The following is a 23,495-nucleotide window of genomic DNA, read 5'->3' as shown; positions in this document are numbered from 1 at the left end:
GGCGTTAGTTTTGTGAGGGAGTAGAGAGTTTAGTAGGACGACTATGGGATGTTATTATGGAAAGATGAATGGATGGGGGGTGGGGGTTGATTGTGGACGGATAATACTTATATGTGGATGTGGATGACTCCCGTTGCCATTTGCTGTATTGTACAAAATAAATATTGACGAGGTCAATAATTATGAATATTAAGTTATTGATATGTTATTAAGGCAATGATACTAGGCAATTTTATATATGTAAAATCACCACAGCTTTAACAGTTTGCTGGTTCTTCCGTTAAGACTTTGTGGTGTCAATTATGACCTAAGGGCTGTTATATATATGTATTATCTGGTCTACGAGATATCTGGTAAGATCGTACTTATGGTCTAAGGGGAGATAAGCTAATTCCGGAATTGTCCATTTTCACTTTTAGTTTATACCAAAATCCGGAAATTCTTACCGGAAGTGATGTATTGATGTATAATTAGAACGTAATAAAAATGGAGGAACATAACGGAGACGTTGATCATTTTTCCCCCAAACAAGAACTACAACATGGTGGAGAATTTCAAATTGATCCCAACATCAAGGTGAACTTTGTATATCTATGAATTTTGGATGAGACTTTTCAATTAGCTACCAGTAACGTACGTGATTTTATGATGGACCCTTCACTAAATTTACAACCCTCCACGCCAGAAATCACAGCAAATATGGCGGGAAACATGTGGCCACCCCAACCCTCCATGATACCATTACAGAACAATCAACCAGCCCAATCCCAATCTCAACCCCACGCTATTATGGATAGGCAAGCGATTATTATACAAGCCCCAGTGTGTTTACCTGAAAAAAACCATTGAACATTTTTTCTGGGATGACGTCTGAAGACGGTGATAAATTTCTGACAGAGTTTCAATCATATCTGACATTATCGCAGATAGATTCAGCGAGCCCGCAGGCCATGGCTGCGTTCCACATGCACTTGACAGGTCCAGCATTGGTTTGGTTTGGAACTCTTTCACCGTATTCTAGGTCAAGTTTCTTCAATGTGCAAGCCCTGTTTAGAGAAGAATTTTGCTCCGACACCAACCAGCTCCAGTAGCTGAAGAAGCTGCCTTCCGACTTTTGCTATTACGCCCAGAGCAGTAACTGGAGGAATTCCATTCAATAGAACTCCAGAAGAGGAAGCGTCTTGGAAAGTCAGACCGAGACATTGCATTAAAATTTACTGAGGGTCTACCCCCACAGCTTGCCTTTTTTGTCAGTGCGGGTAAAGCGACAACATAACGAGATGCTTTACATTCTGCCAGAATCGGTGAAACTCATGGTTACCGTCAATAGTCCCCTAGTCATATGGCCGTTGCAGCTGTATCTCGCCCAACTACGGAAAACCCTATGACACAGCTCTTAACGAAATTTGAGGATATTTCCAAACGATTAGACAGTTTGGAAGTGAGAGAGCCCATGCAGCGTCCGGAAACATTCGCGGATACTCGAACATATCGCGGGAAGCCTAAACCTGATGCCCAGGACACCAGACAGCAGTCTCGCTCCCAACAGGATTCGAACTCAAAGTCGCGAACGTGTTTCCATTGCGGAGATCAATGACACATATAAACATGCTTGTAATTGGAGTGGTGAAGGACATAAATTCCCTAATTCTATGTGTCAGATGTGTAAGCAGTGGGGTCACAAAGCCAAAAACTGTTTACGTTGCCCCGAGGCAATGTCTGACCCACACTGCCAACTGTGCTCGCGCCCCAGGACACACAGCTTCCTCTTGTCCGACGTTAAACGGGCAAGGCCTGAAAGCATAGGCCACCTTTCAGGCCAAATATCAGACAGTTATATAAAATGCTAACTAAGATGATTGTACAATGATTGATTCCAATGAACATGATTGTAATGATGATAAAATAACAATTGTATTGATGACCATGTAAACAAATGTACAAATCACCATTTTATGTATCAAACTTTTTCTGTTAAATGTTGTCTCAAAATATATTTTTTGACACATTTTTGGCAAGTCTTTCAGATTTTCAGCCTACAGATAGTAGTGTAATACTTGCTAACAATAGTACTGTAGATATTATTAGGTACAGCTACATTGAAACTAGTTTACAAATCTAGTACTATGGAATATTTTGATATGTTTGTGTATATCATGCAGGAAACTTCACACCAATTGATTCTAGGTACACAATATGTGAAAGATCATGGTATTATTATAGATTTTTCAAAACAACAGATTTTTCCTGATGTAAAGAAAAGTATCAAAGTCAGATGCGTATCTTCTGTACAAGTTGAACCTAACTCAGAGTGTATAGTTATGGGTAAATTTCCAGATGTAGTGCCCATTGGTACACCAGGTGTCAACATTGGACATTTTGATGTTATGAACAAAGGTGTTTTAGTAGCCAAATCTCTTGTTACATGTGATGTTGATCGGTTGACTCCTATCAAAATACTTAATCCTGGAAATAGTGTTGTTTATATCCAGAAAGGTATTATATTGTCATCTTGTCAGTTATGTGACAATCTTACAGAAATTGTTCCATTGTCTTGTTCTAATGTACAGTATCTAATGTCAGTGATAATAATAGTCACAATGAGCATGACATGTCTGATGATTTTCAAACTTTTGCATCAAAATTTTGATTTTGATAGTCGATCAAATTTGACAAATGAACAGTCACTTGAACTACAAAAATGTTTGTACCAATACAAAAATGTTTTTGTCACTCCTGAGAATCCTGATCTAGGTTACACTGAGATGGTGAAGCATAGAATCCATTTAAAACCAAATTTTGTCTCAAGCATCAGAAACCTTATCGTTTACCTAGTGATAAGGAAACTGTGCTTCGGCATCAGCTTGATGAGCTTTTACGACAGGGTATTATCAAACCAGTGTCTGAAACTGAGGAAATCCCTATATCTAGTCCTATTGTACTAGTCACCAAACGTAATAAGCCAAGACTTAAAGCAGGTGAGGAGATCACAAGGCAGCAAAGTTTATCATCTTACAGATTCTGTTGCGATTTTCGGTATTTGGATAGTCAGACATCTGATTTTAGATATACTATTCCTGACTTGAAAGACTTGACAGAATCATTTGCCTACCGTACGCCAAATTTCATCTCCTCGCTTGATTTAAGTTCTGCGTTCTTTCAAATGGCCATTGATAACCTATCAACAAAATACACAGCATTCAATACTTGTTATGGCACCTTTAAGTTTTTGAGGTTGTCTATGGGTTTATTTACATCACCTAATTCATTTGAACTTCTTATGGACAAAATACTAAAAACTCTTGTACTTTCTTAGACCATAAGGTTTCTAAAGCGGGTATTAAACCACCTCAAAACCGTATAGACCTACCTACAGAACATCGTGATCTGAGCATCCTGTCCCAAAAGACAGCTTCAACGCGTGCTCGGAATGTTCAACTGGTTCCGGAAATACATACCAAACTACAGTGCAGTGACTCAAACTATGCATCTATTACTCAAAAAAGGTGTTGGAGTAGTGATTGTGACTTGAGCTTTCACAAGCTCAAGCAGTGACGTTTTGTCATTTCCGCGCTTTGATTTAGATTTCCGTCTCGCGGTGGACACCAGTTCTAAAGGCATCGGATAGACTTTGTATCAAATTCACGAGGACGGGAAACCTCATGTTCTTCGTTTTGGATCAAAAGGACTAAATAAAGGACAGGCATCCTATGGACCTACCAAGCTGGAACTTCTTGGAGTGGTGACAAGTGTTTTAGACTGTTCTCCATATCTAAGGGGAAAGCACTTCGTCATTGAATGTGACCATCATGCTTTACGAGCCCTGTTTCAGAGACAGCTTCATGGCGCTATCTACGAAAGATATTACATCGCGTTATTTATTTGTGTACAGGAAGGAAGTAAGCGGGTCTAGCTACCATAGTTATCCCCCATTGGGAACACGTGTTTCCGATTGTATAAGGTCAATTTCAGAGTGATAAATACTCTGACTGACTAATGGGATTAAAAGCCTTACATTAGTAAATCAGCACTTAATTAGAATAACTGACCAATGGGAAATCATAAAAATAATAGAACTATGCTCTGTCTGATGTGAAAACATCAGCACTTTGAAATGTGCAAGCAATGCGGCAGCAGGCAAATCCCTTTCTTTCTATTTTCCCACACACCCTAGAATTTCCCCTTTTCTTTTTATCTATTTATTTATTTATTTTAACTTAGATTAATTATTTTATATAATTAAGGTAGCTTTAGCAATTAGTATAGTTGGAGGATCATAGTTTAAGTTTATTCTATAAAAAATAACTGTAATTGTTGTACTGTTATATTTTATGATAATGTAATGCGCAATAAACTATGATCTGAACTTTACCCAAACCAATGGGTTTTTTGGGGGTTTTTTCTCAAAGGGCTAGCATATTCTGCTAGAATTAGGATCAATAAGTTCTCAATCCTGATTTTACTTGAGTGCCCAATATAATGGGGACGAGTCTGAAAGAATTCCTGTTGTCAATTGTTGTGATGTAAAAAAAGAATGTATTGACGAGATTGTTAATTCACTTCACATTCCTGATGTTACTAGGGTGTCCCTGCAATGGGGACGAGTCTGAAAGAACTCCTGTTGTCAATTGTTGTGATGTAAAAAAAGAATGTATTGACGAGATTGTTAATTCACTTCTCATTCCTGATGTTACTAGAGTGTCCCTGCAATGGGGACGAGTCTGAAAGAACTCCCGACGCCGTGTATTGTGATGGTTGAATGATTTAAATGAAATGTAACTTGACTTGGCATTTATACGGACACCTGTATATGTGTAATACTGGGTACACGGTTAGAGTCTTCCGTGTATCAGCAGTCAAAATATGGGTGTTCACTCAAGCCTTGCTGACTTACTGCATACAAGGCTCATGTTCCCAGGGATTAGTAAGCGATAGTGCGACGAACACCCGGGACGGAGGATGTACCCAGCCACGTTGTCAGATGATCTTTTTAGTCTGCGAATGGTCGTGGGCACCACATGTAAAGTAAGTACAGTAATGAAATAATTATTATAGATCATTATGATTTATTACTACATGTATTTATCTACTATGTTACATCTCGTTGCTATTTCAAATTAATATTTATCAAATACAATGTAGTTGTATATTCAAATATATATGTAGCCCAAGTACACTCAGTACACGTATGTGTCAATCACATATGTGTCCCGGGTGTACATGGACACCAATCTAAGGGGTCGCCGATTGGGACTTTATTTTTTTGTAATCAAAATCTGAAAAGTTGAATTCTGTCATAACGAAATCATTTTCGTCTTACAAAAATTATCTTCCAGCACACAAAATTCATTTTTGTCTACACAAAATTAATTTCTGTCTTGACAAAATTTATTTGTTTTTGCAGACGAAATTGCGTTTTGTCAGACAAAAGTGAAAATTGAACACATAATTCATTTCTGTCATGACAAAATTCGTATTTAAGGACGAAATTGAGTTTTGTTAAGCAAAAATGAAATTTGAACACAAAATTCAATTTTGTGTCACAAAAGTCAATTTTGTCACCGAATCTAAATATGAATATATGCAAATGAACTGTCTCATCACGATTTTGTAACGTGACCTCTCATTAGATATACACCGTGTGGTAATGACCCCGGAACTACAGTTGGGAGCAAACTAAACTTGGTATCTAGTGCACTTTGTAGTGTACACTTAGTGAACAACGTAGTGCACTAGACTAAACATTGTAGTGCACTAGAGTGCACTACGATGTGAACTCCAGTTCACTACAGTGTTAACTCTAGTGCACTACAATGTTAACTCTAGTGCACTACAATGTTAACTCTAGTGCACTACGTAGTGCACTTCAGTTTTACAGTGCCTGTACGTGATACACACATGTTCCAGTATAACCTTACAAATACAAGTATATTCAAATTTGTGGTATAACTTATATTCATTTTGAAATAAATAAATGAATGAATTTTCCGGATACCATATGGATCCTTACTAACATTGAATTGCAATGTGGGGGATGAAAGTAATCCCAACAGTGTGCATGGACAATTAAAATTGTCAATTAAATAAACTTGTATTTTTAGATACAGTGTTCATGAAGCTACATTTATTTGTAGCTAGATTATAGGTTTTACCAAAAAAATTATGCAGTATATTATCTAAATATCTGATTTTACACGTTCATTCATGTAATCTCATTCTTTTCTTGGACTTGTATATATGATGGTCGTATGCATACCTGAGCCAGCACGTTAATTAGTTAAATTTCAGGTAAAACAATTCATATCAAGAGGGCAGAATAAGTATCAGAGTGGCGAAATACACATATGATATAGCTAGGTAGGTTTGGGGTGGGGCTGGGATATAAAGGAGCCCATGGGGTATTGTCTCGAAGCATGTTTGGAATGCACATATATACATGTACATGTCCATGTACACATGTAGTATAAATTTAACTATATAGTTCATAATTAATAAACCCCTCTCCATCTCCTCAAAAAATATAAATAAAATAAAAACAAGAAACAAAAGAATGTGAATACATTATCCTCATTTTGAGGGAAAAAACAATATTATAACAATAATTCTCAATTGAAAGAATAGGCGTATTTTGATAAAAAGTAGCTTTAAGTTTATTATTATTATCATTATTATATGAAACAAAACTACATGGGGTCAAGTAGACAGTTAGACTTTACTAAACTAATCAGGTGCAGAGGCTGTCACAGCATGCTATATATCTATTGAATTGAATGCTATAATGGACCCCCTGGGGTTAAAGAAAATAGGTATACCTTACCTGTGACGCCTGACTGATCATCTCAGGTAAGGTGTCACCTCAGGTGATGGGATGGGGAAATAGGGAGAAAAGGGCCCTAGGCCTAGTGACCATAACGACAGACCTGCACGTGTGCCAAGAGTTTACATTTACAGTATACAAGTCATTTATGTATGCGGGTACAGTGTATACATATGTACCTGTATCCCCATGTACAGTACATGTATATCAGTGTATGTGACAGACTTTTGTTCCAATTGCACACCAATTAAATATGATAACAATTAAATAATTAATATGTACACGTATGTAGTTAGAAATCCTTGATATGTATATGATAAAAATATTGTATATTATGTGTATGTGTACAGACTAAAACACAACATGAATTGTATGCGACACTCCTCATTATTTTAATGTACATGCCGGTCGATGATCATCACTTTTAGTTAATAATCTTTTAATAAATGTACACAACTTTTGCTGCTTAATTTTGATATAGATTTCATATGTTTATACATATATATACGGTATATAGAAATAAATCAAAATTTAATATATCAATCAAAATATATTTCAAATATTATGATGTAATATTACATGTGTAGAAATATATGTTTAAACAGAAATAAGAATTTGATTTAAATAATAAGACTCATCAACGTGGTCCGTTTATTATATGGAATGATTTCGCAAATTTGATTGACTGATCGTCCCAATCGCACAGATGTTAATAAACAACCATTATTTCTTGCTAGAATTAACAGAGTCAGAGACATATAGGAGTTATTTGGATACAAGGGTAGCTTATAATAAGAACTTTTTAATAAATTTCAACTTAATTTATATCAGTTATATTGTTGATTCTTGACAAAATACAAAGTTCTGTAACTTTTCAAAAATCAAAACTCATAGGGCGGCTCAAGGACGTATCTCACTTATAAATCCTTGGGCGGCTGTATCTCCATTTGCCCACTTTTTATAATTTGATAATTAGCAGAATGTTGTGACAAGGATTATAGTCTATTTCAGAGAAGTTATCCCTGATTTACCTGTGTTTTACCTGTACTCATCCCATAAGGGTATCATTTATGTATAACATGTAATGTTTTAATACATTGATAATTACTCATATTTATATGTATACCTTTATATGTATGATATATAATGTATAGAGAAAAGTACAATATATTTTATGTAAACAAGTTTGAATTTGACTTTTTTTAGGACAAGTCTCTCATAACTCTTTTCAGAGTGTCTTTTTTAAAGATTTGTACCTTTCAATGTTTTAATATGATTATAAATCTTTTAAGATGAGACGTTAATAAATTATCTTATCTTATCTGAAGGAAATAATATTACATGTAATAATCTTTTAATTTGTTACTCTTTTTGTGATGTCAGTTATGTTCTTGATTTTTTTTTATATTAATAAAATATAATTAACACATCAAACGTAACATTTATATTTGGTCGTAACTTCAAAAAACTTCAAAATTCATTCCTCTTTTTTTGACAAACATATACGTCGTGTATATATGTTCATAAAACTACATTGAAATACATGTACATGTACATATAAACACATATATGATAACTATAGTTGCTAGTTGTACATGTAGTTCAATCAAAACAGACTTTCTTGGATATAGAGCTACATGTATTGAGGTACATACATGTATAAACTCTAGTGGCATTTATAAGAAAATTCACATTCAACAAATTTATAAAAATAGTTTATGGTAATAATTATGTAATCATGCAGTTTATGTTTACGCCTCTTTTCATTAGAAATCACCTTTGTGACAATTCTACTGAAATATTTATACTGCAATATATCGTCATTTTTAGGAATGCCGTTGAGCCATTTTGCCGACAAAAATTGTACTTTTACGTTCATAATTTGACATGTTCGAACTATCTGAAATATAGTTTATTATCAAAAATCAGTGTTCGAACTATCACTAGCTAAACAATCATCTCAATAACATTCACATTCTCTCAAACAACTTGCAATCTGCAGAAGTCTATATTCTGTAGAAATGCTTAGGTTTTAAAGTGTGATAAGAGGGATGCGCATTATACATGCATATACATGACAAAATTACTTGCCAAATCATACAAATTCAAATGCAAATGTAAGTTTTGCGGGTTACACTTTCGCTATTACAGTGTAACATTTAAAACAAAAGATATTTAAATGAATCCAAATATTGCATATTGAATAAAACGTATACGGTATTTAAAATATCTTTACTTTCTTGATGGCTAACATACAAATATATATACAGTATGTTTGATTTTTTTTGTCATTGAAGAAATGGAATTTCGGTACATCAGTACAGTTTGATATATATGGTATACAACTGTATATGGTATAATTAATTAGATACAAGTACAATATACGTTTGTTTTTACATGTACATACATGTTTATACTGTTACATGTATCATCCTATAGAGTTAAACAGTATCTTGTGATATATTCTCTATATCAATCTGTAGCTACATAAGTGCACATGCCAACATGTATATATATATTACAAGCATTATTGCTTTGACAAAGTCTTTATAATAATAATAGTGGAATATGTGTATTACTAATAATAATAAAAATAAACATCACGTATTTGTTTTTAACTAATAATTGAAATTGCAACAGTTTGTAAAAAACCCACTTTTTCTGACACTTAATTCTCCTAAAACTTGGATGCAATTTTGTTCTTTAATTCACCATTTTAATGGTGAAATTTATAAAGATTTGTCTGTCAAAATGCACATAATTTTATTTAATACTGTTACTGTACTGTATACATACCTATTGCTATCTCTCTATTTCCCCACTTTTGACAAACTATAGGTAGCTCAGGTAAACGAAAACATGTAACCACAGGTAAAAATTAATATGGAACTGACTATAATTGGTTTTCCATTGTTCTCTTATACCAACACTTTTCTTTGTTCTCTAAAAAGTGGGCAAATGGAGAACACACCCATATGGCACCTGTTCACCTGTATTTTCAGGAATCACAATTTTTGTGTTAATTGAACTGGCTTCATAGGTAATTACAGGATTAGGGGAGGGGCAGTCATGCATGACAAGACAGGTGACCCCTAGCTTTTTTTATGACACGAATAGAAAATAGACTCAAGCTTGGTTATTGCCCTGCGCCTGAAGTCTGGCCAGTACAGGTAAAATTCACCAAGCGACTTATGAGGGTATAATAAAAGTGTAATAGCCAAAACTGCTAAATGTACAAAATCTGACATTCTTAATTTGAAATGCAATTATATATAGCTGTTAATTTCTAGAATGGCAAAAACAAAGATATATGATTCAAATAGATAAATAATAAAATCAAATAAAAAAAATTAAATACATGAAATAAATTAAAATAGATATAGCTATTTATATCTAGAATACCTAATATTTGATCTGAGCAAGGATTTATACGTCCTTGATCTGAGTAATAAATGTAGCTATTAGTAAATGTATTATAACAGGTATGAAATATTTGATCCTAATAAATAAATAAATTCAATTATTTTCTGAAAAAAATTATCTAAAGAAAAGATGCATGTGGTCAAGCCATATTGCAGCTTACGGTATAGTCTTTACTTTGATATTAAAACTCATATTAGGCTAAATTACTCAGATGAAACCCATATATAATAATGTACACCAATAAAAGTTACCATTTTCTTTAATAAATTAGTTATTTACACACTGACTTAGTTATGCTAATTTTTAAATACTTAGTACATTTGGTGATTCATCTGAAATAATTGAAGGATATTAAAAACCATTCAATGAAATATGTACATGAACAGATTGTACATGTACAATTTATGCAATAAGTAGGAGTATCAGGTTCATTTATCTTGTGCACTACGATGTGAACTCTAGTGCACTACAGTGTTAACTCTAGTGCACTACGTTGTTAACTCTAGTGCACTACAATGTGAACTCTAGTGCACTACGATGTTAACTCTAGTGTGCACTACGATGTTAACTCTAGTGCACTACGATGTTAACTCTAGTGCACTAGCTAGTGAACCGGAGTTAACTTTACCTGTGAACTCCATTGCAACTCACTACCAAGTTTAGCTTGCTCCCAACTGTAGGTACCCCCTAAAGCGAGAGTGAGAAAATCAGGATTTGAACAGAGCTAAGATTGTTGCATTTATCTGCATTTTAAGACGTTTTTGGATACTGACGTTTGGTGCACGTGTTTCCGTATATATCAGCCATACAATATGATATATACCATATATAAATGGTGTTTTAGAAGTGTCGCAAAAAAATTTGACAGATGTAAGCATGTCACCTCGCCAAGGGAGGTACCGACGTAAATCGCCTATCGTTAGAACAGATGCTGGAAAAAACTTTCCATCGACCATAATTACATATTTTAGTATTACATTACTCTATTTTGATATATAAGGGTAGATTCACAAAAAATGATTCCCATCCCGTTTCATTTATGTCAAAAGGATCGTCCAAATCGCAACGGTGTACGGCACATAGCGAAGGCGGTGTACGGCTCATAGCAAATGCAGTCACTTTATATGAAGGGAGTTGTACGGCTTATAGTTACTATTATATATCTTTTCAGTGATGCGATGGTAAAAACAGAAAGGATAACTATTTAAGACTTAAGGTAATGGCTCATATGCATCATTATTACGTTATACGTTATAAGTGTTACTAACAGTTTACAATCATGCGTAAATTTGGGGTTTGTCTGTTTCTCGTAACCAGTGAACTGCAACATAAAGACAGGTACAAAACGCACTAATTTCGTTCCCACTCACTAATTGTGTTATCATTTGTAAATCCAAATATATTCAATATCCACGAAATTGTCGAGAAGGTAATGCGTTTTACTATGATATATATATATTGGTACCTAATATATTGTAAAGTTTAGAAATAAAGATGCTGATGATGATGATGACGATGATAAAAATCATGGAATGATGACGATATAGATGATGATTGTGATGATGATGATGATGGTATGAGTAAGATGTTTGAGGGTGAGTGTGATAGCGATTAGCGATACTGAATGTGAATAAGAAGGAAATTATTTAGCTATGTGAAGTATATTGCACATGAAAAAGAAATAACAATAGATTACAGATGTATAAAATTTAAGTCGCAAAAATTGTTACTGGTTTACTTTCATATGTAACTGTTTCAGCTTTATATTAGGAAACGTTTGGTTTTGATTTTCATTAGCTCAACTGGCCCGAAGGGCCGGTTAGCTTATGTCATGGCGCGGCGTCCGTCATCCGTCGTCCGTCCGTCCGCCAACATTTCCTTTAAATCGCTACTAATCATAGAGTTCTGCATGGATTGTAACCAAATTTGGCCACAAACAAGAGGGAAGAGGAACAGAACTTTTATAAATTTTGGCTCTGGCCCCCCGGGGGCTGGAGGGGCGGGGCCCAATAGGGGAAATAGAGGTAAATCCTATAAATCGCTACTTGTCCTAGAGTTCTGCATGGATTGTAACCAAATTTTGCCACAAACATCTTTGGGGGAGGGGAAACAGAACTTGTATAAATTTTGGCTCTGACCCCCCAGGAGCAGGAGGGGCGGGGCCCAATAGTGGAAATAGAGGTAAATTCTATAAATCGCTACTTGTCCTAGAGTTCTGCATGGATTGTAACCAAATTTGGCCACAAACATCCTTGGGGGAGGGGGAACAGAACTTGTATACATTTTGGCTCTGACGCCCCAGGGGCAGGAGGGGCGGGGCCCAATAGGGGAAATAGAGGTAAATTCTTTAAATCGCTACAAGTCATAGAGTTCTGAATGGAATGTAACCAAAGGAATAGGTATGGTAAGGGTATATTTTGGCCCCAAAATCCGCTATTTTTCAAAGCTTGTTATTTTAAGATGTTAATCTTGCATTTCAAATATTAACTACATACTTGACATATTTCATAGTGCTATTAGGTAATATAGCAGTTCTAGTTGCCATGGCAACCATTTTTATTATACATAAATTATGCAAAATGTGAAAATTTCATCAAAATTGACCCTTTTTGTGCAGTTTTTCATCTAGTTAACATAGAGCGCATTCTAGAACAAACTTTATATTTCTCAAAATGATGTATTCTTCGTGTCTGCTAATTCACTTAAAATATAAAGTGTGTTCTAGGTTGCGCTCTATTGATTTTAAAGGAAAAACTATCAAAAAAATGCCAAAATTGACCAAATTTTCAAATTTGCATAATTTATGCAAAGTTACCATGGTTATATAGCAAAAACATACTTTCTGTCAACAAAAATATCATTAAGTTTTTATCAGGGTCATATTCAATATTTCAAACGCAGCAAATTAATTTCTAAATACTTTATTTGAAATTTGATAGATTTAGGGGCCAAAAAGAGCCATTATCATATCTATAAATCGCTACTTGTCCTAGAGTTCTGCATGGATTGTAACCAAAATTAGCCAAAAACATCCTTGGGGAACAGAACTTTTATAAATTTTGGCTCTGTTCCCCCAGGGGCAGGAAGGGCGGGGCCCAATGGGGATAATAGAGCTAAATCCTTTAAATCGCTACTTGTCCTAGAGTTATGCATGGATTGTAACCAAAATTAGCCAAAAACATCCTTGGGGAAGGGGAACAGAACTTGTATAAATTTTGGCTCTGTTCCCCCAGGGGCAGGAGAGGCGGGTCCCAATAGGGATAATAGAGCTAAATCCTTTAAATCGCTTCTTGTCCTAGAGTTCTGCATGGATTGTAACCAATATTAGCCAAAAACATCCTTGGGGAAGGGGAACAGAACTTGTATAAATTTTGGCTCTGGTCCCTCGGGGGCAGGAAGGGCGGGTCCCAATAGGGGAAATAGAGGTAATTCCTTTGAATCCCTACTAGTCATAGAGTTCTACATGAATTGTAACCAAATTTGGCCACAAACATCCTTTGGGGAAGGGGAACAGAACTTGTATAAATTTTGGCTCTGACACCCCGGGGGCAGGACGGGTGGGGCCCAATAGTGGAAATAGAGGTAAATCCTATAAATCGCTACTTGTCCTAAAGTTTTGCTTGGATTGTGACCAAATTTGGCAATAAACATTCTTGGGGGAAGGGGAACAGAACTTATATAAATTTTGGCTCTGACCCCCTAGGGGCAGGAGGATTGGGGCCCAATAGGGGATTTTGAGGTTAATATTAAAATTCCTTCAGAAAAGAAACAATGAACCTGCATTCAGATCATTACTTGGCATAACAAACCAGGTGAGCGATACAGGCCCTCTGGGCCTCTTGTTAGTTAAACGTCCTATTAACAGCCAGGGTCATTAATGTACATGCATGGTTTATTGGTAGAGGAAAGTCGGAGTACCAGGAGAAAAAACAACATCCAGCGGTCAGTAACTTTCAACTGCCTCCCATAGGATTCGAACCCGCATCCCAAAGATGGAGGGCTTGCGGAAATATGTCGGGACATCATAATCACTCGGCCACCCGAACCGGGCCTTGAGACACTTTCTTAGAGACGCACATGATAAAACTAACAGTTTAGTCTACAAAATCGATAATAATTTATCACCAAACTATCTCCATTCACTTCTTTGTCCTAAGAACTAACACAATTATGGAATTCCTCTTCACAGACTTTCTCTAACTAAATCTTCTTTTATACATTCTTCTCTGCATGTATGTAGAATGACTTGGATAAAGCGACTAATCATTATATTCATTAGCATTTTTTTTAAAAGTGTGTCATGTAATTATGATGAAAAAGATCCAGCCTACTACAATTTTTGGTGACACGAATACAAATGTTGTACATGCAAAATTAAGACATCGGTGCAGTCAGTAAAACTTGTTTCGTGCAAACCTCACCAACAGTCTAAATTGTATCTGTGGTCATAAGTGTAAGAGTGCCTTTCTTTTTTTCCAATCTAATAAATATTTGAAATATTTGAATGGCAGAATTCTTTTATTAGATAACTTAGGAAACTTGAATGTTGATAAAAATTTGAAAATTTCACTACGCGGTAGCTTGCTATATTCTGCTCATATAATATAAGTATTTTCAGACACGTGCTTCAATTTATTAGGTCCAGCAAAAGATTTTGGTTTTATAAAAATAAAAAATGAATTGTATTTAATGTTATTATTATTGTCAAATATTTATTGTCTCTTGTTTCGTCATTGTATGTTACGAGAAGGCTTTTTAAAGTTGTAATAACTTTTGCCTGATTTTTTTGTCTATTGAATTGACAATAAAATATATTTCAAAATGCAGATAATAGCTATGATCTTAGCTCTATTCAAATCCTGATTTTCTCACTCTCGCTTCAGGGGGTACCTAGTTCCGGGGTCATTACCACACGGTGACATTGAGAGAAAAATTAAAAAACATCAGTTTTTGCAGGTAGAGTGATTTCCATTCTACCGATGAGATGTGTTGATTGGAACCAAGGATGCACGGTTCATTCAAACTAAGCCATATAAATCATGCGAGTAGGGGCATGGGGTGATTTGTTTACATTTATCGCTGTCAAAATACGGAGCATGCGGTGGTTTTACGTAGTTTCCAATTCCAGAACTAGATGAATTAAGATTTTCATTAACATTGAAAGGTGCTTTTAGTAGTAAAATTTCTCCATGGTTGAAATTTGGCAGAAATTACTCTCCGTTAGCGAGGGACGGGATCGGGGTGAGACCCTATTTTAGCTGGAAACGGCGCATGGGTGGGCCCGCGGGGTTACGTTACGTATATATACGTATATATATATATATATACGTTAGGACTACTTTAATCTGCAGAATGATCTCCTCACTTAAAATTGATTAAGATGAGTCTAATTTCCATATACATGATTTATAAGTCATCTACGTCCCTGTTTTTGGCGATATCTAAACCGGAGACATACTTGATTTCTTTCAAACATATAGTTCTACATTGATATTGTAGACAAAAAATATCCAATCATAAGCTTTGAAATAAGATTTGATTCACATGTTTTATTTATTCATTTTTATTTATTTTATTTATTTATTTATTTATTTTTGTTGATATTTTCATTTCGTGTGGTATACCTATCTACATTAGATCTACATTCAAATCACGCCAATTTGCAGATGATATGTCATAATTCATGTTATCAGAAACATCTTAATTGTCAATCTGTTTTGATGCTTTTACACACAGAATAATAACCTGTTTTTATTTTCATCCAGTAAATTTATATCATTCTCTTCTGAATCATATCATTACTTAACTATGTGTATACCCAATGTGTAGACATTACCACATATTAACATACAGACACAGATGGGGATACAGGTATATATAGTTGTGTAATAATTTCACCTAAATATTTAGATAGTGTGCCTGTAACTTTAAGTAGCTGCAGGTCTGATGTTATGACCACCAGGGCTTTTAATTTTCCACGTTACCCTCATTCGACTCATTCCCTGGGGCCATTCCCTACCCAAATACCAAATGTAACACCTTACCGGATTTGATGATCAGCCAAAGCGTTACAGCATGTAGGTATACCTCATTGTTACCTAATTAATCTATCTCCAGGGGGTCGTTTATAATGACACAGCATAAACAATCTAACTAGTAAACTAAAGTTTACTTCAATTCAATTCATTTTATTCACTCCAGACACACGATCTGTGTGTAACAGGAGGTCAATCGAAAAAATACGTAGAGATGACAGAAAAGAGATACATCAATTACATAATAATGTTCTACAAGTTTAGCAATAACACATACATTACATATATACATACCCTACATCCTTACATCAATATGTAATATATACATTACATACATACATTATTCTTCATAACTACAAAAATACATTACATTACATATATTATACACATTACTTACATATATTATACACATTACATACATACATTATTCCACATAAATACATAAATACATTACATATATTATACACATTACATACATATATACATTATTATACATAAATACATTACATTACATGTATTATACACATTACATACAAACATTACATTTATTAAAATACATGCATACATTACATTACAATTCATACTTTTTATACACAGACATTACATACATATGTCACATTACATTTCCGAACGATACATACCCCTATATACACTGTACATATCCTACAGCCACGCACACATACGTGTATATACGTATGAAATAAGTATAAACACGCATACATATACGTAAAAATACACATACATGTATATAAGTATGAAATAAGTATAAACACGTACACATACGTACAAACACACATACATGTATATAAGTATGAAATATGTATAAACACCTACACATACGTACAAACACACATAAGGGTATATAAGTATGAAATAAGTATAGACATGTACACATATGTATAAACACACATACATGTATTTTAGTATGAAATAAGTATAAACACGTACATATACGTACAAACACACATACATGGATATATTTATTTAAGTATGTGATATGCATATATCCGTACATATATCCATACCAAAACACATAAAAGTAAGAAATATATAGAAAAAAATAAGTATACATAATTAAGAGAATAATAGGGTTTCCAATTTAGATATGAATTTGACAAGTTTTTTCAGAAGTGCAACATTACATATTGAGAACATACCTTTCATTTTAGATTCACTTGGGCAATTGTAATAATATTCCGGAATATGTTTGTATCGAATTTCCTTTACTAAATCATTTTCACATTTATATAAATAATGAAACTCATCACCAATGTCTAGATTACATAATGTACAAATCCTATTTTCTCTACTCACACCCGCCCACCGACCTGTTTCAATTGGTAGCTGAATATTTGAAGTTCTAAATTTACATTAAGTTTTTCGTTCTTCTGGATGCAATTTTTCGAGAGAAATTTCTAGTTCCCACTTACTTTTAAAGATTGAATAAATTTTACCACGAGATGAAGTATCAATATCGTTATTCCAATGTTGAATAAATTGGTCAATTAATTTTTGTTTGATACATAATTTCAACTTATCTTTGCTAATAGTGCATCTGTTTTGGAAATTCCATATATTACTGAAACCAGTATTATCAAAAATGGATTAAGCAAAAGCCAGCCATTTGTACTCAATTTCACCTTGTGAATGAAGTTTATCAACAAGAGTATATGATATACTAGATAGATTTCCACCCCATGTGATGAGCTTGTGCCAGGAAGTCGCAGTTCTTGTCTTAATTTCTATTTCTAATGGATATCGTCCCAATTCGCCATATACCATGAAATGTGGTGTATTATTTCGTATAAAGGTATTTTTACAAAATTGCATATGGATTTTTTCAATAATTTGAGTGTTTTCATATCCACATATTTCGCAACCATACAGTAAGATAGAAGCCACAAGTGAATCAAACAATTTAAGTTGGATATCAATCGGAAGAGAAGCATTTCGGATTTTCCTGTATAGAGCATAAAGTGCTTTATTCGCTTGTTCTATTAACTTATTTTTAGCTTTGAAAAATGTTCCATTATAATTGAAAATGATACCAGGATATGAGTAGGAATCTTCAATTTTTAGCCTATCATTATTAAAAGTAAATGTATGTGTTCTTCTACTTTTCTTTGACGTTTCACACACTGAGATACCAGGCTAGACATAGGGCCATCTGGGCAGCTGACCGATATGCAAAAATTTATTGTGATAACGAGTCTGTCAGCCAGCACACGTCACTGGTTCACCGACTGGCTCACCGATGCTGATGAGACCGGCACGAATAGAGCTAAACACCTAAACTTACAGTTATCTTATACTGTGTTTCACATGACATAATTACAGGCTGTCATTATTTAAATTGAGTGTGGTGCAATGTGCTGCTTATGGCTGCTATAACAATCACAGAAATAAAATAAGTTAGAATAAAATAAGTTTTTTAAAACAAGTTCTTTCGCTTTCCAAAGAAAAAAAGTATTCAAAATGCATGGTTGCATTACATAAGTGTCAAGTTTGAGCTGACAGAAAATCAACATTTGTGTGAATTGGGTTTTATATGGAGGCATTAAATTAGTTCAGGGTCAATTTAATTCATGTTTGAAAAGGTGACCTATTATCTAAGACCTGATATTGGTATTTATTGTACATTTATATTATAATTACTCAGCCCTGTTTGTTAATAAACAATATACATGGAATGTGTAACAACTTCAGGACAATTTATCATCACCATTGCCTGCTACTTAATTACTCATACCAATGCTACAGTACACATTATTAAATAGATAATTGCATAATATCAGTAATACTATCTGGCTGTATAGTCATATAAATACATCATATCAAGAAGAGGATGTAATGTATATAAATATTGCAACAAAAGTAACATTTCGTTAATTATAAATATATCAATAGGTAAAATTAATAACAATATAAACAGAGATGGGTTTTTTTTATTGAAAACTATAGAATTGATATCATTTATCTCACGACAGCAGACCGTAGATTTCGATTCCGTAACCATTGAATCACAGAAACCACAATAACACCTGTTGAAAATAAAAAAAAATCTAAATATATATCCACAACATGAAATGGAAAAATTGACTTTTGGTAATTGAACCATGTACAAAATGTAATTAGCTTTGTTTCAAAGTAGTAATCAATGTCATTATTATACATTCCTCTGTTGTTAAGAATATAATCCTCATTTACTGAATTTCAATTTATTGACATATATAGTAATAAAGTGTATTACACATTGTTGTCATTGATGTTGATTAAAAAAGATTTTATTGAAATACATGTATATTTCTAATATGTACATGTAGGTATGTAAAATTAGTGTAGTAATTATATAAGTTGCATGTCACTGATATCAATCATAAAAATGCATTAAGGTTAATGCATTAATAATGTAATAAAAGGAGAAATTAATTGTTCTCAATGGATGATTTTAATATAAAACATTTAATTATGTAAGATATATTACAGATTATATTCACTTATTAAAAATAAATTATCTAATGAATACCCATGGAGGCATCCACATCTATATTTAATGCCAATAAATTGAAATAATAATAGGTGTATTACAAAACATGCTGTGTTTGTCAACCGATCCTCTTCAGTACCTTCTTGGTTTTCTTGATCAGCATCTGAAACATCTGGCGATGTTATCCCTCTTCTCCGTAGAAAGAGAATTATCAGTGCTCATCAAAGGGTAAAACAGGTATGGGATAATGTCCGGAACAAAACCCAAAGCAGGGATATCACTGTCATTTATTTCCACTGCAGATATTTAAAAATACTAGAAGACTTTGTAGTTTTTCTCTATAAATATACAGTATTTACAGCAGACAGCATAGCATGGTGAAACGGATGACGCGTTGGTACTACGTGACCGACTCGCTCATTAAAGTTTTCTCAGCCGCAGCAATTTACTCTAACTGCCCTTAAAGTAGATGGGGTCAAACTATCAGAAAATTTATAAATAGGTTTTTGTGTCACAAACCCTTTAATTATACATATATATACATGATTTAATACCGATTATTGTTCAAATGATGAATATCATTTATGCTCTATCAGCGATGGAGCATCTTTAAAAAAAAATACAATTTACATATTTTCAGTGAATAAAATGTGACCGATATCCCTGCTGTCGAAAATATTTGTGGCCAGGTGTTCGCAATATCTGAGCAAATTAAGTTTTTAAGATCATACTGTCTCTGACGCACGATATGTTTCGTAGATGTATTGCTTTTATGTCATGATTTCAGCAAATTTTTATCTTGAATTGAGCGTTTTTTCGTGGTTTTTGTGAGTCCAATATCGCTTCCGGTGAAGTAGGTTGTGTGCATACAAATCTATGTCACAACGATATCCGCTATAAAAATAAAGGTCACTGTGACACCCGTCATATGAATATAAGTCACGGCGACACTCGCCGCTGTCGAAATATAGGTCAAATGGGATTAGTAGTAATTAGCACTGCCATTTACGCATTCATACCGAACATTGTTGACCTCGCGAGTAGAGACGCATATCTGAATTGCATGACACAACCAAAAAATCACTATTTATTAATTTTATTTAAAATACATAAAACACACAAAAATAAAACCAATTATGAAAAAAAACTCATTTAAAATTATTCTTTCTTTGTTCTAGATCGATTGCTTGTGATGATCGGGCGATTATGTAGTATGCACTGGACATTGCAGTTTTTGAAAATTTGATTCAGCTGATCAAGAGAAATCAACTAAGCCAATCATCTCGAAAGGATTTCATCACTAAAAAAGAAAACAGACATGAAAACAATCCGGCTTCTTTGATATTCTTGGAATGGTGCTATGTTACTTCGTGAAGTGAGCTGAAATAACATCCATATAACATTTATATACATGGTGGTGTCATAATGTCTTTTCTTGTCTAAAAGAAATACTTATAGTTTGGTAGCTTTTCGCATTTCTGGAAATCCAATGTTATCATGATGCGTAGATCTATTTGCCTTCGATCAGTTCCGTGTGCCTTGAAGTGCTTCTTCATCTTAATAGCTCTACTTGTTTTTATTTTCATTAAGGACCAAATAAAGATACAGAAAGTAGCTTTGCACGACAAACCAAGAGTGGAGGTAAGAGAGAATACTCCACAGATGAAAATGGACCTTAGTAAGGTACAGAAAGTAACTTTGCACGACACACCGAGAGTGGAGGTAAGAGAGAATACCCCACAGATGAAAATGGACCTTAGTAAGGTACAGAAAGTAACTTTGCACGACAAACCGAGAGTTGAGGTAAGAGAGAATACCCCACAGATAAAAATGGACCTTAGTAAGGTACAGAAAGTAACTTTGCACGACAAACCGAGAGTGGAGGTAAGAGAGAATACCCCACAGATGAAAATTGACCATGGAAAGGTACAGAAAGAAATTTCGCAACCAACAGTGAAGATAAGAGAGACTCCCCCTATGAAAATACTCCCCTTCAGCCAGTTTCGTTATCCATTGGACGTGGACCTTCCGAAATTAGTGAATGACGTAATCGAAAACGGGACAACAGATGTTAAACCTATCAATGTTTATCCGTTTTCCTTTTTGGAACCAATGGAAGATATTTGTAGTTCCTCAACACATAAAGTTTTTCTCTTATTTATGATCAAATCAGCACCAGGAAATTTCGCTCGGAGACAAAGTATTCGAGAAACTTGGGTTAATACCGCTTATTTCAAAGCAGACGTCATTCGCCATGCGTTTTTGCTAGGGAGAACTTTGAACGAAACTATAAAAGAAAGAATTACACAGGAGAAACAACAACATCGCGATATTATAGAGATGTCTTTCGTTGATAGTTATTACAATAATACATTGAAGACAATCGGTGGTATAAACTGGTGCGTCAGCCATTGTTCTGCCTCTGAATTCGTCATGTTAGTGGACGATGATATGTACCTGGCTACCGATTACCTATTGAGCTATCTTCACGGCTTACCGAAAATCATCACTCGTTCTCTCTTCGCCGGCCGGATGGCGTTGAATTTTACCGTTCAACGAGGGCCTAAACAGAAGTGGTATATGTCTGTTGCTGACTACCCTTACAAAACATTCCCGCCATTCCTCAGCGCTGGGGCAATTATAATATCAATGGAATTTCTCAAAAGACTTCAAGTTGGTATCCAGTTTACGAAAAAGTTTAAGTTTGACGATGTATTCCTGGCAATCGTTGTTCACAAACTTGGTGTAAAACCGATAAACCTTCCCAAGATTCATATATATCCTCCTGTGCCATACAACGTAAGGAAATTTAAAACTGTGCTGGCTTCTCACGGGTACGGGGATCCAAAGGAAATGAGGGCAGCATGGAATTCACATTTACGTATCCTTAACATCACAAGCACCATAAACAAGTAGAATAGGACGATATTTTGTTTAAGAGCTGTTTAGATTAAATGGTATCCCCGAGCCACCTTCGTCCAACCCTTTGCATCTGGCTCTAGACCAGGTAGATCTGTTTCGACTGATATCGTCTTGCACGCTTCCATATTATTTCAAACCCTTATATGCATTTTTGTAAAAAAAAAAAAAAAAAAAAAAAAACAATTATAACCCGACGTTGCCGCGTCAAAGTGTTTATGACATTCTACGAACGATGTTCTCAGTTTCCCGACGGCCCGCTGATTGAAGTAGTTGTGTATTGTACACTTGACAAATAGTACATGGTCGTTTACTTGAAGTAAATAAAAACACAATGTACATCTACTTTAGAGTAAATGGCCATGTCCACTTTGTCAACTTATAAATGTAAAACTACTTCAAATCAGAAAGCTGTAATTTGACGATTTAAACGGACCATCGTACATATGTGCTTTACCTGTACAGGATTTAGAATTATGTAAAACTACCATTTATACATGAGGACACACATTGGAATGTTCTTCAAACATACAGGTATACCAGTCTTTATACTTGATATTTTCTGCTTGTTAGATGGAATATAAACAAGCGTGCTACAATAACACGCTTTCTCGGCACACATTTTAACAGTTATCATTATTTACTTACTTTATCTATGTAATTTTAACTTTGTGTTCAAACAAAACTGAGATGGGTCATCACTGACACTTAACCTGCCAAATAATCGATTGTTAATGTGGGCGAGTGTTATATAGTGTTAATGTACTTTATTTCTAAAATAATGCATATGTTTGCGATGTCTTTGTCAGAATTC

General features: G+C 34.4%; 1 protein-coding gene across 1 annotated transcript; it reads left to right on the top strand.

Moving 5' to 3' along the window:
• Positions 1-4,805: 4,805 nt before the first annotated feature.
• Positions 4,806-22,867, top strand: LOC138328464 (beta-1,3-galactosyltransferase brn-like). The gene is made up of 2 exons (XM_069275278.1): positions 4,806-5,025; positions 20,941-22,867. The coding sequence occupies exon 2, from the start codon at positions 21,260-21,262 to the stop codon at positions 22,676-22,678; it is 1,419 nt and encodes a 472-aa protein (XP_069131379.1). The 5' UTR covers positions 4,806-5,025; positions 20,941-21,259; the 3' UTR covers positions 22,679-22,867.
• The last annotated feature ends 628 nt before the right edge of the window (positions 22,868-23,495 follow it).

This window comes from Argopecten irradians, chromosome 7, assembly GCF_041381155.1.
Source record: "Argopecten irradians isolate NY chromosome 7, Ai_NY, whole genome shotgun sequence".
In the NCBI taxonomy this organism is placed as follows: Eukaryota; Metazoa; Mollusca; class Bivalvia; order Pectinida; family Pectinidae; genus Argopecten; species Argopecten irradians.
The sequence above is the reverse complement of the archived record's forward strand: the minus strand, read 5'-3'. Positions and strand labels throughout refer to the sequence as shown.